This window comes from Phaethon lepturus, unplaced genomic scaffold (genome assembly GCF_000687285.1).
Source record: "Phaethon lepturus isolate BGI_N335 unplaced genomic scaffold, ASM68728v1 scaffold39717, whole genome shotgun sequence".
Taxonomy (NCBI): domain Eukaryota; kingdom Metazoa; phylum Chordata; class Aves; order Phaethontiformes; family Phaethontidae; genus Phaethon; species Phaethon lepturus.
The window spans coordinates 29,798-51,487 of NW_010551837.1; the positions used below are offsets into that span (position 1 = coordinate 29,798).

Consider the following 21,690-nt stretch of genomic DNA (forward strand, 5'->3'; position numbering starts at 1 on the left):
ACCTTTTGAGGGATCAGCTCTGCTGTTTTTTTGAGGTTACCTTTTTCTAGCCTCTTTGCCAGAACTCTTAACACTCCTACTTCACTAGCATCCCTTGTTTAATAAATAGATGCTGGAAATGGAATACCTTAGTCTTCTGTGTTTAAAAAAAAAAAAAAAAACCCCAAAACAAACAAAAAACCACACACACAAATTGAAACTGAAACCTAGTAAAGGAAAAGTTATCCAAGGCAGAATCTGAACTAGAGTCCAGGTCAAAAATTGAGGCTTCCCAACTCCCTGTACTGCTCTCATAGTCTACTGGATACATGTTTGTGTTGGGTTCATGTGGCAAGGTTTTGGTAGTGGTGGAGGGGGCTGCAGGGGTGAATTCTGAGACAAGAGACCACGACTCGCCCTGTGTCGGACAGAGCCAATTTCAGGCAGCTCCATGACTGACCATGTGCTGCCCAAAGCCGAGTTGGTCATTGATGCTGGTGGCGTCTCTGTGATAATGTATTTGAGGAAGGGTAAAAAAACACTGTGCCAGCAGCTGTGAGGGAGGGAAGTGAAAAACAGCTCTACAGACACCAAGGTCAGAAGGAGGAAAGGGAGGAGGTGCTCCAGGTGCTGGAGCAGAGGTTCCTCTGCAGCCTGTGAAGACCATTGTGAAGCAGGTTCTCCATCTGCAGCCCACGGAGGACCATGGGGGAGCAGATATCCACCAGCAGCCCATGTAGGATCCCACACCAGAGCAGGTAGAGATGCCCTGAAGGAAGCTGCAGCCTGTGGTGGGCAGGAGCTGTGGCCCATGGAGAGGAGCCCAGGCTGGAGCAGGTTTTCTGGCTGGGCCTATGACCCCATGGATGATGCACACTGGCACAGTCCATGGTGGAGAGGAGCCCAGGCTGGAGCAGGTTTTCTGGCTGGGCCTATGACCCCATGGGTGATCCACACTGGCACAGTCCATGGTGGAAAGGACCCAGGCTGGAGCAGTTTGTGGAGGACTGTCTCCCATGGGAGGGACCCCACACTGGAGCAGGGGAAAAGTGTGAGGAGGAAGGGGAGGCAGAGACTAAGTGCTATGAACTGATCACAAATCCCATTCCCTGTCCCCCTGTGACGCTCGGGGGAGGAGATAGAAGAGTTGGGAATGAAGTTGAGCCTGGGAAGAAGTGGGGGAGTTGGGGAAAGCTGGTTTTAGTTTTGTGTTTATTTCTCACTATGCTACTCTGTTATTAATTGGCAATGGATTAAACTTGCACAAGTCAGGTCTGTTTTGCCTGTGGTGGTAACTGGTGAGCGATCTCCCTGTCCTTTTCTCGACCCATGGACTTTTCACCTTAGTTTCTTCTCCTGTATTGTTAAGGATGGGAGAGTGGCTTTGGTGGGCACCTGGCAGCCAGCTGAGGTTAACCCACTGCAATGTTATACAGTAGCTATTCTAGTATGTATTCAGAGTTTTTATTTTGTTATTACTTTCAACTTTAATCAGAAATGTCTTCTAATAATACATATTTATCTGAATTCAAGAGCCTGCACATAATTAAAACTATATTGTGACTGTTATCTGTATTTTAGGTACACAATTCTAAAAGGAATTGCTCTTCATGGAGGGTGGTAGAGTTTTTAGCCATGTTGTTTCTCATGTTATTTTAGAGTTTGAATACATGTGAACCGCAGTCAGGATAACTTACCTCCTTAGTAACGAAATGAGGATGGTTAATTAACCAGTGTGAGCGTCCTGTGCAAGTTTAGCATATGACTAAATTGCTGTTAGTAGCAGCTAGTTCAGGTGTGTCTGTGCTATGATTCACAGTCATTGTTAGGCATACGGTTGTTAAAGCAGAGAATTAAACTCTTTCCAGGTTTGTAACAGTTTCAAAGCATTTCACTTTCAGGAAATCAAATACTAAATGTGCTGGCAGTTTCAAAAATTTAGTCCTGCCGATGGTAACTTAGGTAAGGTAGTGGAAAAGAATTGATGGCCTTGGTTTATAATTAAATGCAACACATCTGTAGTTGGTACCAGGAAAGTTTGCTTTATCTGTTTATTCGGAGTGCCATGTTTCCGTGGTTAATCACGCCTGTACTATACATATCACTGTAGGATAAACTGACCAGATCTGAATTTGCTCATATTGGTACTGTAGCAGAAATAAAAATGTGTAAGGCTTGGGTTTAGCCTTTGGACATTTTTAGACGTAATGTCAGTATCTCCTTGCTAAACTAGGTATTGTGAAAAGCAGAATGTAAAATCCAATGTAGAAAAGCACTATACTTGCATGAATAGGCATCTTTGTGTAAGAAATGCCAAAGGCAAAATTTTATTACTGATCTAATGAGAATAACGCTTTTTAAGATGTAAAGGTATTCTAAATAAAGTTTTAGGTGCAAATTCATACTTCCAGTGGTATCAAGGCTATCTTTGGCCTGAGAACTATTAAATTTAATCATAAAATGTGAAGGCAACTAATCGGTGAAAGACAGAGCTTGCACTTACTCTTTCTTGATTAACTCCTGTCTTCTTCAGGATGATCTAAGAGAAGATCAGGTGGTCTTAAAATATTTTTAATGTTCCTCCATGTTTGGAGAGTCCGCTTCTGAAGATTTGGTTCACATTTCCTGTTTAGCTAAAAAAAAAAAAAAAACACCAATACTAATGGCCACTTCTGATTTCCAGGATGTTGATAATTAGGTACTGGATTGCTTGTAAAGAAAAGGAGCTTGGGATTACAGTACTAGAAGTTTCAAATTTGACAGGACTCCTGCAGTGCTCAGTGCAATCAGTATCACAGTTTCAGATGTTAATAAAAGTACAGATAGTAGGTAACCATTAGTCTACATTCCTTGCAACTGTTACTTGATTTCAGGCTAGAAAAAATTAATCCTTGCATGTAGTATAATACCAAGTTAGAGGAATGTACCTTGTTATTCAGGATTAGAGCCTCGTTAACTTAAGCTCTTAAAATCAAAAATTACTCTAACAGTACTAATGCTTTCAGCTACTTTAACTGGGGTTAGAAGTTTTCATTCAAACTTTGGAGTCCAATCAGAAAACGTTGTTGACAGAAATTCTGACTTTATTTTTGACAACTGAATTCTTACAATAAGTAGGTAGAGGCAGATGTAATCCACAAGTTGAATATTTGCAGTGAAATGAGTGAAGTGTCTGAATGCGGATGTTCTCTCCTGCTGTCAGCCCTGAGGATAATTTACTGCTGTGTTCCATCTTGTTCTGTCCTGTTCTTCTTTGGCTGACGTTGCTAATGCGTGGTAATTTGAGACATGCATATCTGAAACTTAGAGGTATTTGGCTCTTTTATTCTTTTTTTTTTCTTGAATGTGCATTTGTGAATGTGGTTGGTTTTTTTTTTTTAAACTCTTGCAGCAAGACAACCTAGGATCACAATTTAGCCATATGAGTCTTGCCCGCCAGCCACCTGCTGACCCAGCTGAACCTCATACGGCCATGTTCCAGTCCACTGTAGTCCTGCAGCCCCCGCAGCAGCCTGGCTATATCCTCGCAGCTGCCCCACCTCCACCACCCTCTGGCCAGCCAGTTTCTGCTCCAGGCTACTCGACATCTAGCCACCCTGTCAACCAGCAAGTACTCCAGCAGCAGGGGTACATGCAGCAACCTGTGCCACAGGTACGATGGCTCTGTTTTCATCCTTCCAAAAGCTTTATTTAAACACTGATCATGCTGTTCTGTTAATGAGCTTTCTATGTGGTGTGGGGCTCCCTGTTAAACTGCAACTCTGTGCATTTATTTTGGGGTTGGGATTTTTTTCTGGCTTGTGTGCTTTGAAATTAATGACTTCAGTTTACTTGAAGAGGACTAATCATCCAGGTTTTCCTATTTACCTGTAGCTGGTAAAACTCATGTTCTGCATCGTTTCCTAGTGTCTCAGATGTTTCTTTGTAGAAATTGGGAATTGTTACTTCTACAGTGAAAGTAGAAGAAATCGGCTGTTAAAGGGGGAATTTATGTGGTATAAGTATTTTTTAATTTCTAAACCATTTAACATTAGTTGCACCTTTTAATAAGTTTTGCTTCTTTCTTTTATCATGTGATTCTTTTTGCATGTAGATGCCTGCCTTCTATAAACTTGCAGGTAGTGAATCTCTTGCAATTGTTTATTTTTAGATGCCAGCTTGTTACTGTACCCCCAGTCAGTACCCGCACTCCAGTCAACAGTATCGACCCGTTTCTGTCCATTACAACACACAGCAAAACCAGCCACTGGCACAGCCTGGGCAGCAGACAGGTTTGTTGAACGTTTTCTGCATTTCATTAAAACGCCTCCTGTGCATTTTCTCCTGGGTTTGCTTTTTAAACCTATTTTGCTGCGAAAGTTCAAGTAGGTGATACAAAGTGTAACTAACGCGAAGTGGAAAAATTTGAGTCAGTTGTTCGTGAAACTTGAGATTTGAGCCATTACTATGAGTGGCTCATGCTGTAACTTGAATTATAGGATTTTTATTTTTTTTTAAGTTTAGAACTGAATAATTTAAAAAACTTGGAACTTAGTAACTAACTTTCAAGTAACTTCCAAAGAAAGATGTATTAATGCCTTTAAATGTTGTAAACTTGCAGAGATGTACCTTAACTGAAAGATCTAAACAAAAGATACTAATTTTAGATGTTGTGGCATGAAAAGAGTGCTATGCAGAAGCACTCTTAAAACACTCTTAAAACAGTGATACTGTTTTAATTTGTCATTCTGTCCTATGATTAAGATATCTGGGTATTGAATAGACTATATAATGAGACTTGAGTGATTAGAATTAGTTTTCTGCTCCTTCTATCTTTAGTAAAGACTTTTCAACTGTTTCTGAGTTACCTTTCTAGGAATACTATCAAGCTGTGTTTCTGTCTCCTTTCTTTTCTATTGTCTATTGTAACTTTAGCTACCACTATTCTGATAAGCTGTACTTAAAAATATTGTTGACTTCTTCAGTAACATTTGGCTTCCTGAAACCAATTTACTTCTGAGTAATATCTTGACTTACAGTCAAAACTTTCCGAAGTAACTAGTGATGTTTGGAGGCAGAGATCCTTAAAAATCAGGCTTCTGTCCCATGTCTTAGTTGAGTGTGTTAGACTTGGTGTCCTTTTGAGCTTCCTTCAGGACGAAGGATTTTTTTTAATTCCTCCCCCCAACCCCAACTATGTGTCACTCTACAGAAATAGGATGAAAGATCAGCTTTTAAAAATATTAACTGGATTTCTTTATAGCTGTATACTATATACTATGAAGTAGCCTGTAAGAGGGATGGCTCCCTTTTCTGTCATTCTTCTAGGAAGTTGCTCCAATAGCAGCAACACTTGAAGTTGTTATTCACGGTTCAGTTCATGAATTTACAGGAGATTATTTCATTGCAGAATCATCAAGATGTGATGCCCACTTATGGTAGCGGTCAGATCATTTTCAAATACTGTTAGTACCTGTTTACTGCAAAATAGATCACCAACTTTTCACTCTTCAGAAATGAAAGTATATTGACCTTTTTTCCAAAGGAAAACAAATTACGCATTTTTGCAACTTGTTTTATCCACTGGTGTTAAAGATGTGTTATCCAACTGTATTACACAACTTGCTTTCCTTCCTCAGAATTTTTAATACCTAGACTATTTAATAGCAAAAAGTCTGAGGCTCAGCTGGGATTAGTTCCCCATTTACGGGGACACCCTGTGTGAATAGCACACAAACTCTCTAAATCGGAGAGAGCCTAGTGTATGTATGGAGCTAAACAAAACAATCTCAATTTGAAAGCACGGGGTGATGGTGCATCAGCACCAAGATGCAAAGGGACGAATCGGTTGCTATTAGGTAAGTGAGTTTCTTTCTTGTATGTTCTTAGCTCTTTATGTTTTAACTGAATTTTACTGCCTGTAATGTGGACAGGGTGAAAAGCATCAGCAGCTAAAATCTCCCTCTGTGCCCCAGAAAAAATAAAACAAACAAGATGTGCAGACAGCTACTTTGCTAATGAACCTTATACTTGTAACTCTGACATCAAAGGGATCATGTTTAAGGAGTGAAGGGGTGGTCCAGCTGATAATTCCATTCAATCCGCTTTGGTTACTTGGTGTTTACTAATGGTAGAGAGAAGTATTTTACTAGAAACTGTGTAATTCGTGTCTAACTGAAATTCTCCAAATTGCTACCTAGCCATTGCTGGCTCTCACTGCTTTATAGGCAAATTTGAGTCAGCTTTCTAGAGATGGAAAGTTCCACATCACGTTTTCTGTTCTGTAAACTGCTCATGAGATGGTGTGTTTTGAAATTCTCTCTCTTGTAGATTTAATTTAACCCTTAAGTATTTGTATGTTGAAATAAAAGTTGAAATGAAGCTGCATCCAAAATGGTTGATGCGTATGAGCAATGGCTGGTTTTGAGACAAAACACAGCATGATGCTTGGCTAATACAGAAATGAGTCTGGTCTAAAATGAGCATTAACAAATCCTGTATCATGTAAAAGCTGTGGGTTTTATTCACCTTATAAAGTGGTTGCTAACTGTGAAATAACTGTCCAAACCAAACTTAGATAAAAGATGACAGCTTCTGAGAGCATGGCAACTGAAGCCACTTTTGGTTTATGGAGTGGCCTGACTCTATTTATGAGCTGTTGGATTCGGGGCCGTAACACTGTCTGAGAGGTTTACATTTCTCACAGTGAACCGGTCTCTTTTTCAGCTGCTTCCTGGCTTCTTTTTGAAAGGGGTTTCAGGTGAAATGTTTGGGGGGTTCACTTTTAATAAAAACACTTTGGTTGCCCAAAAGATGTCGGGAGAAGAAAACTCTCGTTAAGAAAAAGGCATTTCAGATTGCCCTGATAATGAGGGCCCGGTTACCATGAGACCTAACTGCAGGTTGATGAACAATCTTACCAGAATTGTAGTTACTGTAGGAACACCAGCTGAAGTTCAGCTAGCTTCTGCCTCACAAGGACCAGCGATAAAACTATTACAGCTACAATAATAGTTGTAATAGTTGTAATCAACTCACAGCTTGTTAACCAAGTGATTGTACTTGCTTTTCTGTTCTTGAATAAAGGCTATTTCTCGCTCTTAATGAGTGTTACTCAAAAAATGTATTTCTGTATTCTCTAAGTTAATTTTTTGTATATTAACAGAGGTTTCTTTTTCATGTCAATATTAAGAAACATGCTTCTTTTTTTACTGTTTCAGAGTATTTCTGTGTAATGAGACAATCTGCTATGGCAGGTGTGGGTTTTCTGCTGAGTGCTGCATTTCTGTCAGACCACTCTCTATGCAGAGGTGAAATTGGGACGCTAAAAATAGAGCATTCTTTGGAGCGCTGTGGGGAACCTTCTTGGCAGTCAACTTATATTGTTCCAGGCCTCTCTGCATGCAAAATTGATCATATCTGTCTCTGGAAGTGCCAGAAAAAGCTGAAAAATATTTACAGCCTCATTGCAATTTCTGGGAAATTAAGGGTTTAGATTGCAGATTTATTGATTGTATCTGTCATATACTGCAGCTTTGCATTCTGCTGCTTTTTAGGTGCCATAGATCATTTTGTAGCAAAGTACTCTTAAGCATTTTGTTTATTACAGATATGAGACCGATTTTTGTGCACGGTTCAGACTTAAGAGTTATTAAAAATTTTAATTAGTAATCCTGATTCAAGCATGCATTGTTATGAAGATTTATATAGTACTCTGAAAATATTTATAGTGTGTTGTGTGTTTCTAATGAATAGCTCTCAGTTTTGACAAACTGAACCTTCTTCCCTTTAATTTTCTGAAGCAATATTTAGTTATATTAACAGTCTTTTCTAGTCTTCATTGTTGCAATTTCTATAGAGACATCCAGCTGAGACTGTTAATTCAAAATGTTCATTGTACCCTGCATGTATGTAATCCATGAACATTGGTGGGGTTTGCTTACAAAAAAAGTGTTTTGTGTTAACTGAATAACTCTTTTTAAAATAGACCATGCAATTTTTTGAACACAATTTAAAAAAAAATATCCAAATGAGTTTTTGCAGCTATATTTGCTTTATTATAGTTCTGTACCAAGGTAGAGAGGATGGGGAAAGTGGAGGTCAGTAGAATGTGAATGTGCCCAAGTTAAATACAGACTTCTCTTGCTGTCAGTGCATCTTGACAAGCCCAGTTTTGTTATTCTGGAGCAATAACTGGCTTTGTCTCAGAAACACTGATGGTCATGGGGGTTTTGCTCATGTGGTAAGTAGCACATACCTACATAATAGACAAAAAAGAACTTGTGTTGTGCCCGTGTTTCGATCATGGTAGCAGTTACCTACTATACACTTAAAAACAAGTGGAAGTTAAGGTTGGACCTAATAAATGAACAGATTTCCTGCTGGCACTCATGCCTGGTTTTGGGGACTTTTCAGTTTTTGGAGGGGGCTGGGGGGTTAGGCCATTTTTGAAAGATAGCAGAGGATACCAGTTTAAGCAATAATAAATTGTAGAGGCATTGTAGAGGGGTGAATATGAACATCTTTCTTTTTTCCCCCAAGGTAACATAGAATATAAAATGTCTTCCACTGTATATGAACATGGCTTTTACCTGGAAGATTTTTCTCGGTTCCCAGTTGTTTTTAGCATTACAGATTTCACTAGAAATTGCCCTTTTTAAAAAGGTTTGCACACATGCCTTACACAGATTTTCAAGGTGCTCTCATCCGCAGGGTACCTGAGGTACTAGCAGAATTTAGCATATCTAGTATTTCCAAACTGAAGTACCCAGAATGACGTTGTTCTTCATAACAGACAAAGAATTGGATTTAATATTATATAGCATGCTTTGTTCAAATGCTTTAAGCTTTCACCTGTCAAATTAAGGTGTTAATGCATGTAATTCACTAGAGTGTAAATACTGCAAGCATGTGAGAGCAGCATTGCAAATAGTATTTCATGCTGGATACAAATGAATAAATCCATTAATTTTAATGTTGGCTTCCTTTTATATGCATGATAAGTTCAACTCCTATGAAGTTGCCAGATGCAAGAAGCCGTTGGAAAATGCTACATATGTTTTCACATAGCCAGCTGTGTATAAAATGTGTTCATTATTTCAAAATAAGATTTAAATGTGTAATTTCAGGTTACCAGGTTTTGCCTAACCAGCCGCAAAACTACCAGGGTCTAGTTGGAGTTCAGCAGCCTCAGAATCAAAATCTAGTCGGCGGCCAACACAACAACGTCGGGAATCAAATTCAAGGTGTGATTGTTCCATATCCTTCAGTGCCATCTTATCAGGTGGGTAATTTATGCATAAATTTCCAATCAGTCTTTGGCGTGCTTGAGTAATTTTTTGTTTGTTTGTTTGAAGTGCATTGACTTTGTAAGTGGTAGAAAGCTGCAGGCAGGTGTCAAAGGTCACTTTGGGGACAGAAACTTTAAAAAAAAACCCCACAGTTGAAGTGAGAAGAAAATCTGTCACAGGTGTAAACGTTCTAGTCCTGTTGAATGCCAAGTGCTGTGTTAATTGTGATTGAGAGGATGGGGAAGAAAGAGCTTGTAAGATTTCCCCCCACCCCCACCCCACTTTCTGTTGTACAGAAAATCTCTTCTGTTAATTCATGGAGTCCCTTGGCACCAACGTTTCTGGTTTTGGGGAAGAAGATGGAAAGTTTTTTTTTAATGAAGTGCTATTATTTCAACTACTGTTGTAACTAGTCTTCTGGATTTAGAGAACTCCATCAGATCTTTCAGTTTCTGTTTGTTTAAAAAAATCTTATATAAACTAGATGATGTTCAAGAGGCAGAAGGAAATGCTGTCTGCAATAGAAAATCTTCATGTGTTCTCAATTTCAGGTTTCGGTGCCTCAAGGTTCCCAAGCAGTGCCCCAGCAGACATATCAACAGCCCGTTATAATTCCCAGCCAGTCAAATCAAGGATTGCCCACGACAGGAATGCCAGTTTACTACAGTGTCATTCCATCAGGTCAACAGAATAATTTGAGGTGAGTTTAGCTCAGTTACTTGATTTCTCAGCAACTAGGCTCGATTGCCCTGTAGTAACTGACAGGATCTGCTATGGTATTGCATATATTGAAACGTATTTTAAAGGCAGGCTTACAGACACTTTACTATCTATTTATTTTTGTTCTTTGCAATTAACTACAACCACCAGTACTGCTTTAATTGGGACATACTTGTTAGACTGGAAAACATGGTTTCCATATCACTTTCAGTAATACTACAGCTCCACACCTTAAGTTTTCTGCATTCCTGTTCTTATACATGAAACACCAATGTGTTGAGTAGCAATGCCTTGTTGCAGTAGCGTTTAAGATGACTCTCTGTATTCACTGGTTTAGTCAAAGATACTACTTTAATAAAGTGTAGAGAAAAGAGAACTTGAATCCCAGGAAAAGACTGACTGACTTCCTTTTTTTGGAGCTTTGTCTGGAAGGAACTTAGCTTACTTTGTCCATGTAGCTAAAGAGGCCTGCTGGAACAAAGCTATCTAGGAACTTTTTCCTATGACTGGGGTTTTTTTGATAAATAACTTTTTTTTAACCTACCTTGGTAACAGCAAATTGGTCTTATGTGTACAGACCTCCCTGTGTATACATCTGCATCACTGCATGGCTTCATCTACTTAAATCTCAATTCTTGTTCTTTGTATCTGAAGGTTCTTTTTATCCTTTTCTTTTGTAGTTATATTTGAGGTTCAGTGAAGTCTTAAGTAGCTATAATCCTAGACTTTCTTTAAAGTAAGTTTTGTTACTTCATCTTTTGCACCATTTAGGACGTCCGTCTCTTTTGATCAGGGAAACATTTGTTTGGAATTCAGAGCAGACTAGCAGCTAATGATAGCATCTTGCTTTTATCAAAATAGTTGTTTTGCAGCACTTTGACAAGGAAAGCAGAATACGGTTCTGCAGGAACTGAATAGTCTCAAACCTAGAGGTCACTACTGAAAACGGTAATGAGTAGACAGACGAGAAGCTGTGTGAAAGCACACATCCCATGCAGATATAAACCCATCTGTTTTATTTTTCACTGAGTTTTGTCTGCTTTAATGGAAGGGAATCTTTTAAGTAAAATTATGTAATTGAACTGTGGGACAAAGAATGGAACAAACTTCTTGCAGCGACATAGGTAAAAATGGTAAGTCCAACAGGATTATACCTACTTTTTTCCATGACTTAAAGTAATAAATCTTTTTTCTCGTTCCCTCAGAATGTTTACTTTACCTCTTAGTACAGAAATGAAGTACAAGATTCTATAGGCACCATCCTAATTATGGTCCACCAACCTGATGTTCTGGCTCTGGCAGTATGATCAGTTAGCGGTATGATAGAATTTGCCTGTGTTGGTTACTTACCTGTTTTTGCCCTGAATGCCCTAAGAATACCTGGAATGAATAAAACTCTATAGTTACCCTTTTCCTACATATTATAAACAAATGAAAGGTTGTTATCTCCTTGAGTCATCTTCCATGACTAGTTACTTTTCCTTTTCCCATGCCCTATTTTGGTAAAGCCATGGAAAGGTAATCATCTCTTCATGCTGTGTTACTTCACACTGAAGCAGATGCGCACTCATTTGGTGTGCCAAATAAGCTGGCTTGGCTGCACGGGGCCAGCCTCCAGCTGAGGGACCACATCTGAAATCCTCATGGCAGGTTCTGTGACGATCATTTAACTGAGATCTAATTCCGGGTAACTGGGCAAGACAACAAATTGTCTTTTTATTATTATTTTTGTGTCTTTATAACAATATAGCACTATTGACACAAAAATAGCATATCAAAATAGGTGAATTAGTAGAGCTTCTTAATGTTTGCAGGGCATAAATTTTGACTAGGACGAGATGTGAAACTTCAGTCTTCTGAAGAATGAGTGGATTCAGGGGGTAGGTGGGAATATTATTGATTTTAAAATTAACAAAATCTTAGTGACTTGCAGTACGTATGGACAGCAGATGCAGCAGTCATGATTAAATAAATGAGTGTAGCATAAATGTCTGTTAGTCACGTTCTTTTTTTATTCTTATTGTTACAGTTCATCAGTAGGGTATTTGCAGCCTCCTGGATCAGAGCAGATACAGTTTCCTAGAACATCATCACCATGCAACTCACAGCAGCTTCAAGGACAGCAGTGTGCAGGTTGGGGGAATACAGTTTTTATTGAAAGACTTCAAAAATGTCTAGCTATTATTATGCTGGGTGATTGGATATGTGCTATTAAGGGTTTGATTTAGAATTAACTACTGTATTGTATTTCCTTCTGTATTCAGTTTTTGAAGTTATACTGGAGGCAGATTACCTTGACATCTCAATTTGTTTATTCCTGAAAGCTCTGAGCCACTTAGAATTCAATAATATACATCATAATGCCTTGCATGTCTGCTTGTAAGTTGAGACAGACATGGGAACTATACGTTCTCAGCAGAATGACTTTCATCTTTTCCTGAATAGCTACATGGGTCTGAAAAATTTGAGAATTGGGTTTACAGTTGATAGAACAAGAGCAAGGTACATTTTGGAAGCAAAATGTCCTTGTACTTGGCTCTTCTACTCAAGAAGCATTCTAGATTTTCTTACGTTCCTGAGAAGAGGGTGAAAAATGTAAGCGTGCTGGGTTTGGGTAGAGAGGAAAGGTAGCTTTTTGACCTGCTGAAAAGCTAAATTAAATCCTCCAAAGCTGTGTGGGGTGTTCGGTTTTGGGTTTTATGGTAGCTTTATTTACTGCTTTTACTTTTATAGCTTATAGCGACCATTCAAGTCAGAAGCCATCACCTCCTACATTATTGCCATCTTCATCAAAGTCAAAGCCACAACAGGCTGCTTCCATTGTGCACTACAGCATAGTGTCTCCACCCTCATCATGTAAAAGCTCGCCCACTGGTCTTTCCATCATGCAGCCAATGAAAGGTATATTTTATTAGGATTTTCATCTAAGCCATTCTGTCTAGAAGCCTGTTGTAAATTATCAGATTGATTTCATGGCTAACTGCTAGAACAACTGCAACATGAGTGCCATCTCTGCAAATACTTTTTTCACAATTCTTCATCTGAATTGCTATTATTGTAACATTTAAAATAACAACTTTGAACTTAAGCAAAACAATAGCCAACTTCATGGCGGCAGCCCGCAGGCAGCCTACAGCAGATGAGGCACTTAAATCAGCTTCAGAATGTTTTGACGTACAAAATATTTGGGCAATTTTTAGGTGTATAGATAGCAGCCTCAGCAGTGTGTGAAAATAGCAGTGACACAGAGCTTTTCATGTCCATGAAATGTTTGTAAATGTTAATATGCAAACGCTTAAAGACTCTGACTTTCCAGCCATATAACTGATAGGCTGGTCAGGAAACCAGGAGCACTGGGGTTAGCCTGCAAACAAGAGGTGTTAGAACAATCCCGTGATCATAGCGGTACTGTCCTTATTTTACTAATATGGAATTTGATACGTCAGAGGTTTGGTTGGCCAAAAAGGGGTAATCCCAAATACTGCTATCAGTATTTTGCAAGCAAGTGATAGATAAAACAACCCTAGGTCAGTGACCCAGATTCCACTATAGATGTGGTGTTTCTTACGAACGTTTATCTTTTAAGATATTTTTAGAGCCTGTTTATTAGTAAATAGATAACATGCAGTTAAGTGGTAAGATAGCTGGATTAGCAGTGTACTTCAGTTCGTGGGCAGGTTTGGATTTTGTTCCCTTTTTGCTTCAAGTTTGTTTGGCTTTAATTCGGGAAGACTGTAATTTCAGGATGTCTAAAATCTGTCTTGAACTAGTTTGTTCTTCTACCCTCCTAATCTGTCCTGGTAGTGGTGGTTTTATGCAGTTTTGAAGGCTTGATTCAAACTTCTTAAACTGCAATTCAAAGAAATTTGGGGAAGGGGGAAGCCCTCTATGAGGTAGGGAGAACAAATTTTGAGAGAATGAAGAAAAGTGTGCATTTCAGAAATTGGTAGTGAGATGATGAATCAAGGCCACTGAGGTAAGGACAATGAGGACATATGCAGGCAAGCAGCAGAGTTGTGTTTCTTTTCACTTAAAGTTATAGAGGACCAGACTGCAAATCCAGGAAGCCTTTCAAGGATTTCTTTTGGGTTTCCCTTCTCATGGGTTTTGACAGGTGATAAAGTGTCTGCAAACTGACTTACACATTCTGTGGCACTTCATTTTGTCACCATCCTTGTTTAGGAAAAGAATTCCATTTATTTTTATTTACTGAAATGCTGTGGAACTAGAAGTGGCAGAAAGAAAAAGCCTTTCTGGATGTACAAAGTTTTCTTTTGCAGTTTAAAGAGCATTTTCAGATTGTGACACTATTTTTTAGAAATGGTGCTGTAGGTGGTTTCAAAAGACAAGCATGTTTTTGCTGGGTGTTCAGTCCTCACAGAGGTAAGTCAAAAATGTTGTATGCTGCTGCAGAACAGAAAACTGTAATGTTACAAAATAATGAGATGTGTATATGCATCATAATATCTATAAATATGTGTAAAATATTAAAATGAAACCAGTTTTCTTATGTAAAACATAGCATGTGTATATAGATATTTGTCTGGTATATCTCAGGTTTACGTATAGAGATTACATAAGTTTATGGCTGTACCATTTGGAAACTGTTGTGTTACATATTATTCTGATTATGTAGTAGATATCCATAACCAGAGCTGTATTTTATTTTGCTGTGTAACAAAACAGAAATACTCACAGTGTGGCTCTTATAGTGACAGAGCAGGGACTCTGAAATTTATATCCTCTGCTGAAGTTAGCTAGATATCTGATGCTTCCACTTCAATCTGTAACATGTGGGTAGAACTTTTTGTGATTAAAAAGAAATTATAGATGTGAAAACATTGCTAATACTACTTCATTTATTTTTATAAATATCAGTAAATATTTCAGAATACCATTTACAAATGCTAATATAGCTTTAATGTTAAGTGTTCATTATTCTACATTGCTTGGTTTGCTTTTCGAAGGAGTCTGTTTCTTTTTGTGGCACCCAGGGGTAGTGAAAACAATAGCCTGTTTTAAAAAATACAGATTATAAAATGCATTCATCTTGTATCTGACTGCTCCTAAGTCATGCTTAGGAGCATGCTATGACATGGGTAGTTAATAGAGAAGATTGTAGTCTCCCTCTTTAAAGGTGGATGATTAAATTATGTTTAAACCATGTGTTTTAATCATGGTTTCAGAGAAACGCTGTAAACAGTGGATAGAGCAGAGAAGGAAATTGCAAACAACCATTTACAAGAAAACAGGATGTTCTGTAAATTACCTGGGACAGACCCAGGTCAAAGGGGGAAGACAGCTTCTCTCTCGAGCAGCCTCTCAGCACAGCTCCTCGTGCCAAACCTTGTGGAACAGCATTGACTGTTCAACTGTTCACCCCTGACAGTGGCATTTCTGTAGCTACCACAGTAGCTAAGCGGTGCAAGATGTGGGGATCCATTTCCAGTCTGTGCCCCGAAAAAACAGTCCTATATAGAACTTGCAAATGAGGGTAATCTTGGCTCAGACTAAAGACTGATTCCAGGTCTTTCTGATGTATGCAGTCGTATCAGAGAAAACATTTTGCAGCTGTATGTAATGTAAAACTAACTAGGTAACTTCTGTTTTTAAATAAAGCCCATTTTTGCTTAATATTACATTCTTCAACACGTTGCTCTGAGAGTAACTACAGTGAACGTTGAATACTTTCAACTGCTATTAAAGTAGCATGATTTCTTTCATAAATATTCTCAATAATGAGTTTCAGTAATTCCACTTATCTTTTCTAGTTCTGGGAAGCCCACTCTAAGTTAACTATCGCAGACTTAGCTGATAGTGGGAATATAATTGTATGCAAGATACTGCTCTAGTTTTCTAGAACTCAGCAGCTTATTTAGCAAAACATTCATTATGTTATTTCCCTGTTCTGTCTTGTTGGTTTTCTAATTCACCTCTGTTCTGCTAAAATGAAAATTGAAATGTATGACAAACTAACTGTAGCCTGCTGATTTCTTGTCTTATAGCGGTAGCACCACCACCAGGTGGAGGAGTAGTAATGATGCAGCTAAATATACCTAACAGTCCTCAGCCTCGGAACCATTCACCTCCACAATGGAAACAGAATAAATACTACTGTGATCATCAAAGGGGGCAGAAGTCCGCAGAACTTAGCACTTTAGACAGTGCTGCACAGGTATGGGGTTTTTCTTTTGTTTTCCAGGATGACTTACCGTTTGCATAAATGGCACCTTTGCATGTTTTTTTCAAAAGTTCTTTTTGGGGAATAAAAACCTGCCCTAATAGTACTTAATATAGCTATTTTACCTTCAGTCTTGGAATGCAGTAGGTGTTGTTTAGCTTGTTCAACTAGGTACTTTTTAAAACACTAACTTGTTGTTTATTCCAGTTGCAGCATAGTCCTCAACTAGGTAGTCCTGTCACCTCACCTGCCCAATCACCAGCACCAGCTCAGCTATCAAACATGAAGAACATCCGTCCCACATTAACACCTCTTTCTATCGTGTCCCAGTTTTCTAGACCTTTCGTCCCTGGACAAGGTATATTTTTAGTTAACTAAAATGTGTGTATGGGGGTTTTTTTGAATGTTTTAAAATACAGCTTACGTGAGGATTTTCTGATGAACTGTGGCTCACTTTTAGTAGTAACACTATTGAAGCAGGACCATCAAAATTATCCACTCAAGCACCATGTAAAATTTCATCTTGCTTCTCTGCACTGACACCATATTATCAAAAGCTTTTGATCATCTTATTACTGCGGGAGCTTCTATAAACCACTAGCTTTCTCGTATGTGAAATTCCCCATTTCAACATTGAAAATATTAATAAAATGTTTGATATAATTTAGCTTCAAGTTTTAATCCTAAGTCAAGAACTTGACACACATGGTCACAAAGGATATAATTTTAGAGCTACAAAAATAAAATAAATTGGGACACTAGCTGATCTTAACATTAGGTGGGCATGTTAACTTTTGGGGGAGAGGATATAGAAATGCAATATTGAGATTAATGTTCTGCCAAACTTGATGATGCACTGAACACAACCACTGCCTAAGCGAGAGTTCTTCATTCCTTTGTAGAAAAACTAGCATGAGGGGACTAGAGCCTCTAGCCAGTACTGCTGCTACTTCAATTAGTATTTCAGATAGTACCCACCCAAAGACAGAAAAAATTCCTTGTAGAAGAATTTCAGTCCTCTGCTACCATGTTAACAGAAAAACAGAAAATAGGGAGTTTTCACTGAGATGTGATAGTTGATAAAACTTAAAAACCAAATGATTAAAAAAACCCCACCTTTGTCAGTGAGGAAAGATGTCCTGGTATAGTTCCCAAACACAAAATTAATGGGTCTGTTTTACAGAAAGATTGACTTTAAAGCAAAACTTAGTGAAAATTCTGTATGTGTTCTTTATTGGTAAATTATTTTCTTGTCTCTCTTAGTCTTATCTGCTGCATAATCTGTATGTCATTGCTTTGTATTGTTGTTGTAACAGTTCCAGGTTGCCTGTTGTAAAAGTACACGTCTCAATCTTCTGTGATTACTAAAAACTTCTACTCCATTGTCCTTGTGGATCCTTGGAGCAAATAGGAATGTTTTCCTAACTAAATCAGGGATATAACCATGAAACTGATTAAATTAGTACACTGAGAGGAGCTTTAGCCTTATTAAGCTTATTTTGAAATGAGAGGATTTAGATAAGACTGCAAGGAAGAAAAACTTTTTAGTGTGTTTTTCAGTGTAATCCTTACGTGCAAGAAAGCTTGTACCTTTTCACCTTGTCATCAGTACGTGACTGATTTACATTTATTTAATCATACCAAATCCTGTTTTGTTAGCCTAGCCAAATATACTACTTTGTGCGTAGTTACTCTGTTTTCTCTTCTGTGTAAGATATACATCGTAAGAGGAACTTGGAGGAAGATTTCATGTAACAGAAAAACACTTCTAATTACCTTTCTCTTTAAGGAGATGCCAGATACCCATTGCTTGGCCAACCCCTGCAATACAATCCATCATCTTTGTTACGTGGACAAGTAACAAGCCAACAGGTATTAAAGAGAACAATCTCCTGGCAACCCTGGAAAAAACAATTCAGGACTGCCATTATAACCGCCATGGATAGGGAAATAAAACAGTAATTGAGTGGAAGGTGCTTGCTTTCCAATAACTGTTGTACTTTGTGGTGATATTTCCCATTGTTCTCATTTGTTGTATTTAAAAAAAAAAAAAAAAAAAAAAGTAAAGAAACAAACATTTTCCTGAAGTTTAGCTTTAGGCACAGCGTAGAATGTGGATTTTTTTTTTTTTAAGCAATTTGCCAGCAGTTCCAGAAATCACAGAGAGAATGTTTGCTAAAAGGATTTTGTTTTATTTGAATAACAATTTTTTAAAAAATAAAAAATACGTGTGGGTATTTCTAAACAAAGAGTGGGTTTGTTTCTTATAAGAAAAACAAAACCAAAATATTAGTGTTAGTTTTGTCATTATTTAATTCTTGGGACAGACACACAGACCCCCTACCTCTACCTTGCTCAGTTCTACCTGAGATCAGCCAGACGATGTGATGGACCGGGGGGGTGTTCTTCCAAGAAGACTGAAGGTCTCTTCCCATCTGCTTCCCCCCCCCACCCCCCCCTTTCCTACCTTTCTTCTGAAGCCAAGGATTGAATGTGCCTGACTGCAGGATTGCTAAAATCCAAGACTAAAAGTGGACATGAAAATCTCTTCTGTACCATGGTAGCACAGGTTATTTTCCAGACATTCCTCTGCACTGTTTTTCACTGAGCTAACCTAGAAATTTTACGATAACTGGTGTGTTGTCATTAAAGTACATCATTTATGTCAATCTTTCCAGTGTCAACCTGGAAACAGACATGGAAACAGGGGAAAGAAGCCAGCAAAGAAGGCTGCTTCAGCAGATCTTGGTGCAGGAGAACCAGGTATAGCATTGCTGATTGACACTGCCCTCCAGAAAAACGAATTATGGTGATGAGCTGGGAAGGTACAAAAAAAGGGACAGAATGAAGAGTAGTTGGACAGAAGGGGACATGGCAAACACTGGAAATGTATGGCAAGAGAGGAAGACTTGATTTGGAGAGAGGGGAAGAGGAGGTTAAATGAGGGAAGTGTAGTTTTGAAGGCTGGAGAAAAGACCGGGGGAGATGAGGATTGGGGATTGGACAGTACTAAAATGAAAAGCAAGTTTGTCAGTTTACTGGACGTAAGTTCTATTATATTGTTACATTAAATATACGTACCCCTGCTTCCTTTTACTTGCGTGAAATGTGAAATCAAACATAAATGATAAATTAGTTTGTGCTTCTTTCTCCCCCATGCCCTCCCCACACACCCCCCCACCCCGGGTATAAATAAGCACATGGATTTGGGGGACATATTGGGAGATCTACAGATTTCCTTGGAGTTGGTAAAGATGTCATGCAAATAAAACCTGACATCATTTATCTTCATATCTTTACTCGAAAGAATTTTTGTCGCAAGTGTTACCTACTACCAACTCTTTGCAGAAAGTTACAAATAATCAGCTTTTTCTAACAATCTACTGGAGAAGACAGACTAGGTTTTTTTATCACGGTGATGTGTGAAGAGTGAACAGGCAAAGCCAGTGAGATGCTACAGCGAGTTCTCAAACCTGCTGCAAAATTAGGGGTCAGTTATTTTTTCCTCTCTTTCAAGGGGCCTCTTTGTATTCTCAGCTTTTATTTGTACGCTTGTGGCTGTAAGCAGTGCTAAATGTGAAAGCAAAAGGCTCTCTAGAACACCAGAAATGGAATGCCTGTGTATGTGGTATCAGCCAGCTGGAGACAGAAGTATGAAATAACTCATTTTGCAATGTGTTTGTTGTATCGTTAAGTACAATGACCAATTTAGATTCAATGTTTTTCTTGTTTCAGTTGTGGGAAAAGTTCTAGAAATCACTGAACTGCCCGAAGGCATAACTCGTACAGAAGCAGAAAAACTATTTGGAGAACTTTTAAAAGTTGGTGCCAAGATTCGGTGGCTAAGGGATTCGCAGTGTCTACAAACACAGCAGCAGCACCATCGTCGTTACTGTGGCAGCGGAGATAGTAGTGTGAACACTGAGCCATCCAAACCTAGTGACTTGGCTTCCACTTACACAGTTCTAGCGACGTTCCCTACAATGTCAGCTGCTCAGAATGCATTGAAGAAACAAAGTAGTACCTCAGTGAACAAGTTCAGGCTGAGAACAAGCAAGAAGCACTACGACTTTCGTGTTCTGGAAAGGGCTAGTTCTCAATAGCAGTTACATCAGTGGACACTCAGCCTTTACTACTTCCATGTCCTCCTCTCCTTGATTGGCTTGGTGTTACGGGGTTTCTGTTCTCTTCATAGAGATACCTGGGGTGTTTTGTCATATGACATTAGCCATTGAAGAATAAATAACCCAGTGATCCAGCAAGATGAAGAAAAAAAAATACAGAGTTAATCCCAGACAATAGCAAGGAATCATCTTTGAGACAGGCAGCTTTCTGCAAGGAATGCTGTTGAAATGCCCCCTACTTTTATAGTAGTTTTGTTTTATATTTTTGAATTCTTGTATCAGATCCAAAGCTCTATTGTACAGCAGATGTTCATAAAAATCCATATTCAGATTTGTATTTTATAATCCCTTTTCACAGCCAGCACACAGCTGTCCATTCCAAGGCAGGAACCTAAGGATTGGTGGAGGGGAAAAGAGAACCATTTTCAAGGAATTATACTAATTTTCTAGCAAACTACCCCAGATCTTCAAGTTAACCTGTTCTTTGTCCCTTGTGTTTTTCTTTTTTAAGGAAAAAAAAAAATTTCTAGTAACTAACTCCTTAGATAACTATTTTCTTTTGAGATTCATTCAAGCAATGTCAAAAGAAGTTACAAGTGGGTTGTACCCTTGAAGGATTTCTTCTGATCCAACAAGTTTAGTAATTATTTAAAGGGGAATATGAATAGGTTACAAAGAATGTTCACTGAATCACACTTTAATATTTCTTATTTTTAGCAAAAGTGTGGAGAAACTAAAAGGTATCTTCACAAGTGACAAAACGTTTGCACTTTAACTGTGTTCCCACCAGTATGGATCTCTTTCTCTTCCTTTTCACGCTAAGATAATTGTTTTTGGTAAGTGCTGGAAACCTTTTTAATGGTTTAAGTTTTCATCATTTGCAGATGCTCACTGGATGTTAACGACTCATTGCACATAAGTGAAACAAACTTTTTTCAATTTGTGTAATTTGCAAGGCTGTACAATGTGTGCTGATGCAAGCCTTTTTCAGTTCAAGAAAATAAATGTTTACAAACACAAACCTTTTCAGTGCACTTGTTTAAACTTGCAGGAGTCTTCTGAAACCTGGATGAACACATGTTAATGGTTTGGGTCCCTTCATATGTGAGAAAAGAACCTAAAAATAACACAAATACTAGAATTTCTTAAAGAACCACCATCACTGTTCCTCATCTTGAAGCATTTATTCACGTTATCCTGTCCGTCATCATTTTTAAATGTTTCCCTCTCTAAGCAAAAAGAGATATAAACTGATCAGAGACCAGAAGGGACTGGCTGCTGGTTTTTTATTTTTAGCACAGGCATCAATTTGCTGTGTAGATGAGCAACTACTTGTTCCCTTAAGGCTATCACTTTGTAAAAGATGCGTTTGCAGCTTCTGTAAGTGAAACTCAAGGTAAACATTATTTTTAAAAAT

General features: G+C 38.4%; 1 protein-coding gene across 1 annotated transcript in view; it reads left to right on the forward strand.

Annotated features, from left to right (window-relative positions):
• The window catches only part of R3HDM1 (R3H domain containing 1), a gene marked incomplete at its 5' end in the record, with an annotated part of 44,887 nt that extends 23,593 nt beyond the window's left edge, over positions 1–21,294 (forward strand). Inside the window, 11 exons of the mRNA XM_010291050.1 lie at positions 3,371–3,631; positions 4,130–4,250; positions 9,087–9,241; positions 9,800–9,948; positions 11,998–12,101; positions 12,702–12,869; positions 15,974–16,143; positions 16,357–16,507; positions 17,939–18,021; positions 18,828–18,912; positions 19,885–21,294. Of these exons, the coding sequence (XP_010289352.1) occupies positions 3,371–3,631; positions 4,130–4,250; positions 9,087–9,241; positions 9,800–9,948; positions 11,998–12,101; positions 12,702–12,869; positions 15,974–16,143; positions 16,357–16,507; positions 17,939–18,021; positions 18,828–18,912; positions 19,885–20,252 (1,815 nt within the window). The remainder of the gene's footprint in view (positions 1–3,370; positions 3,632–4,129; positions 4,251–9,086; positions 9,242–9,799; positions 9,949–11,997; positions 12,102–12,701; positions 12,870–15,973; positions 16,144–16,356; positions 16,508–17,938; positions 18,022–18,827; positions 18,913–19,884) is intronic.
• Between the last annotated feature and the right edge of the window lie 396 nt (positions 21,295–21,690).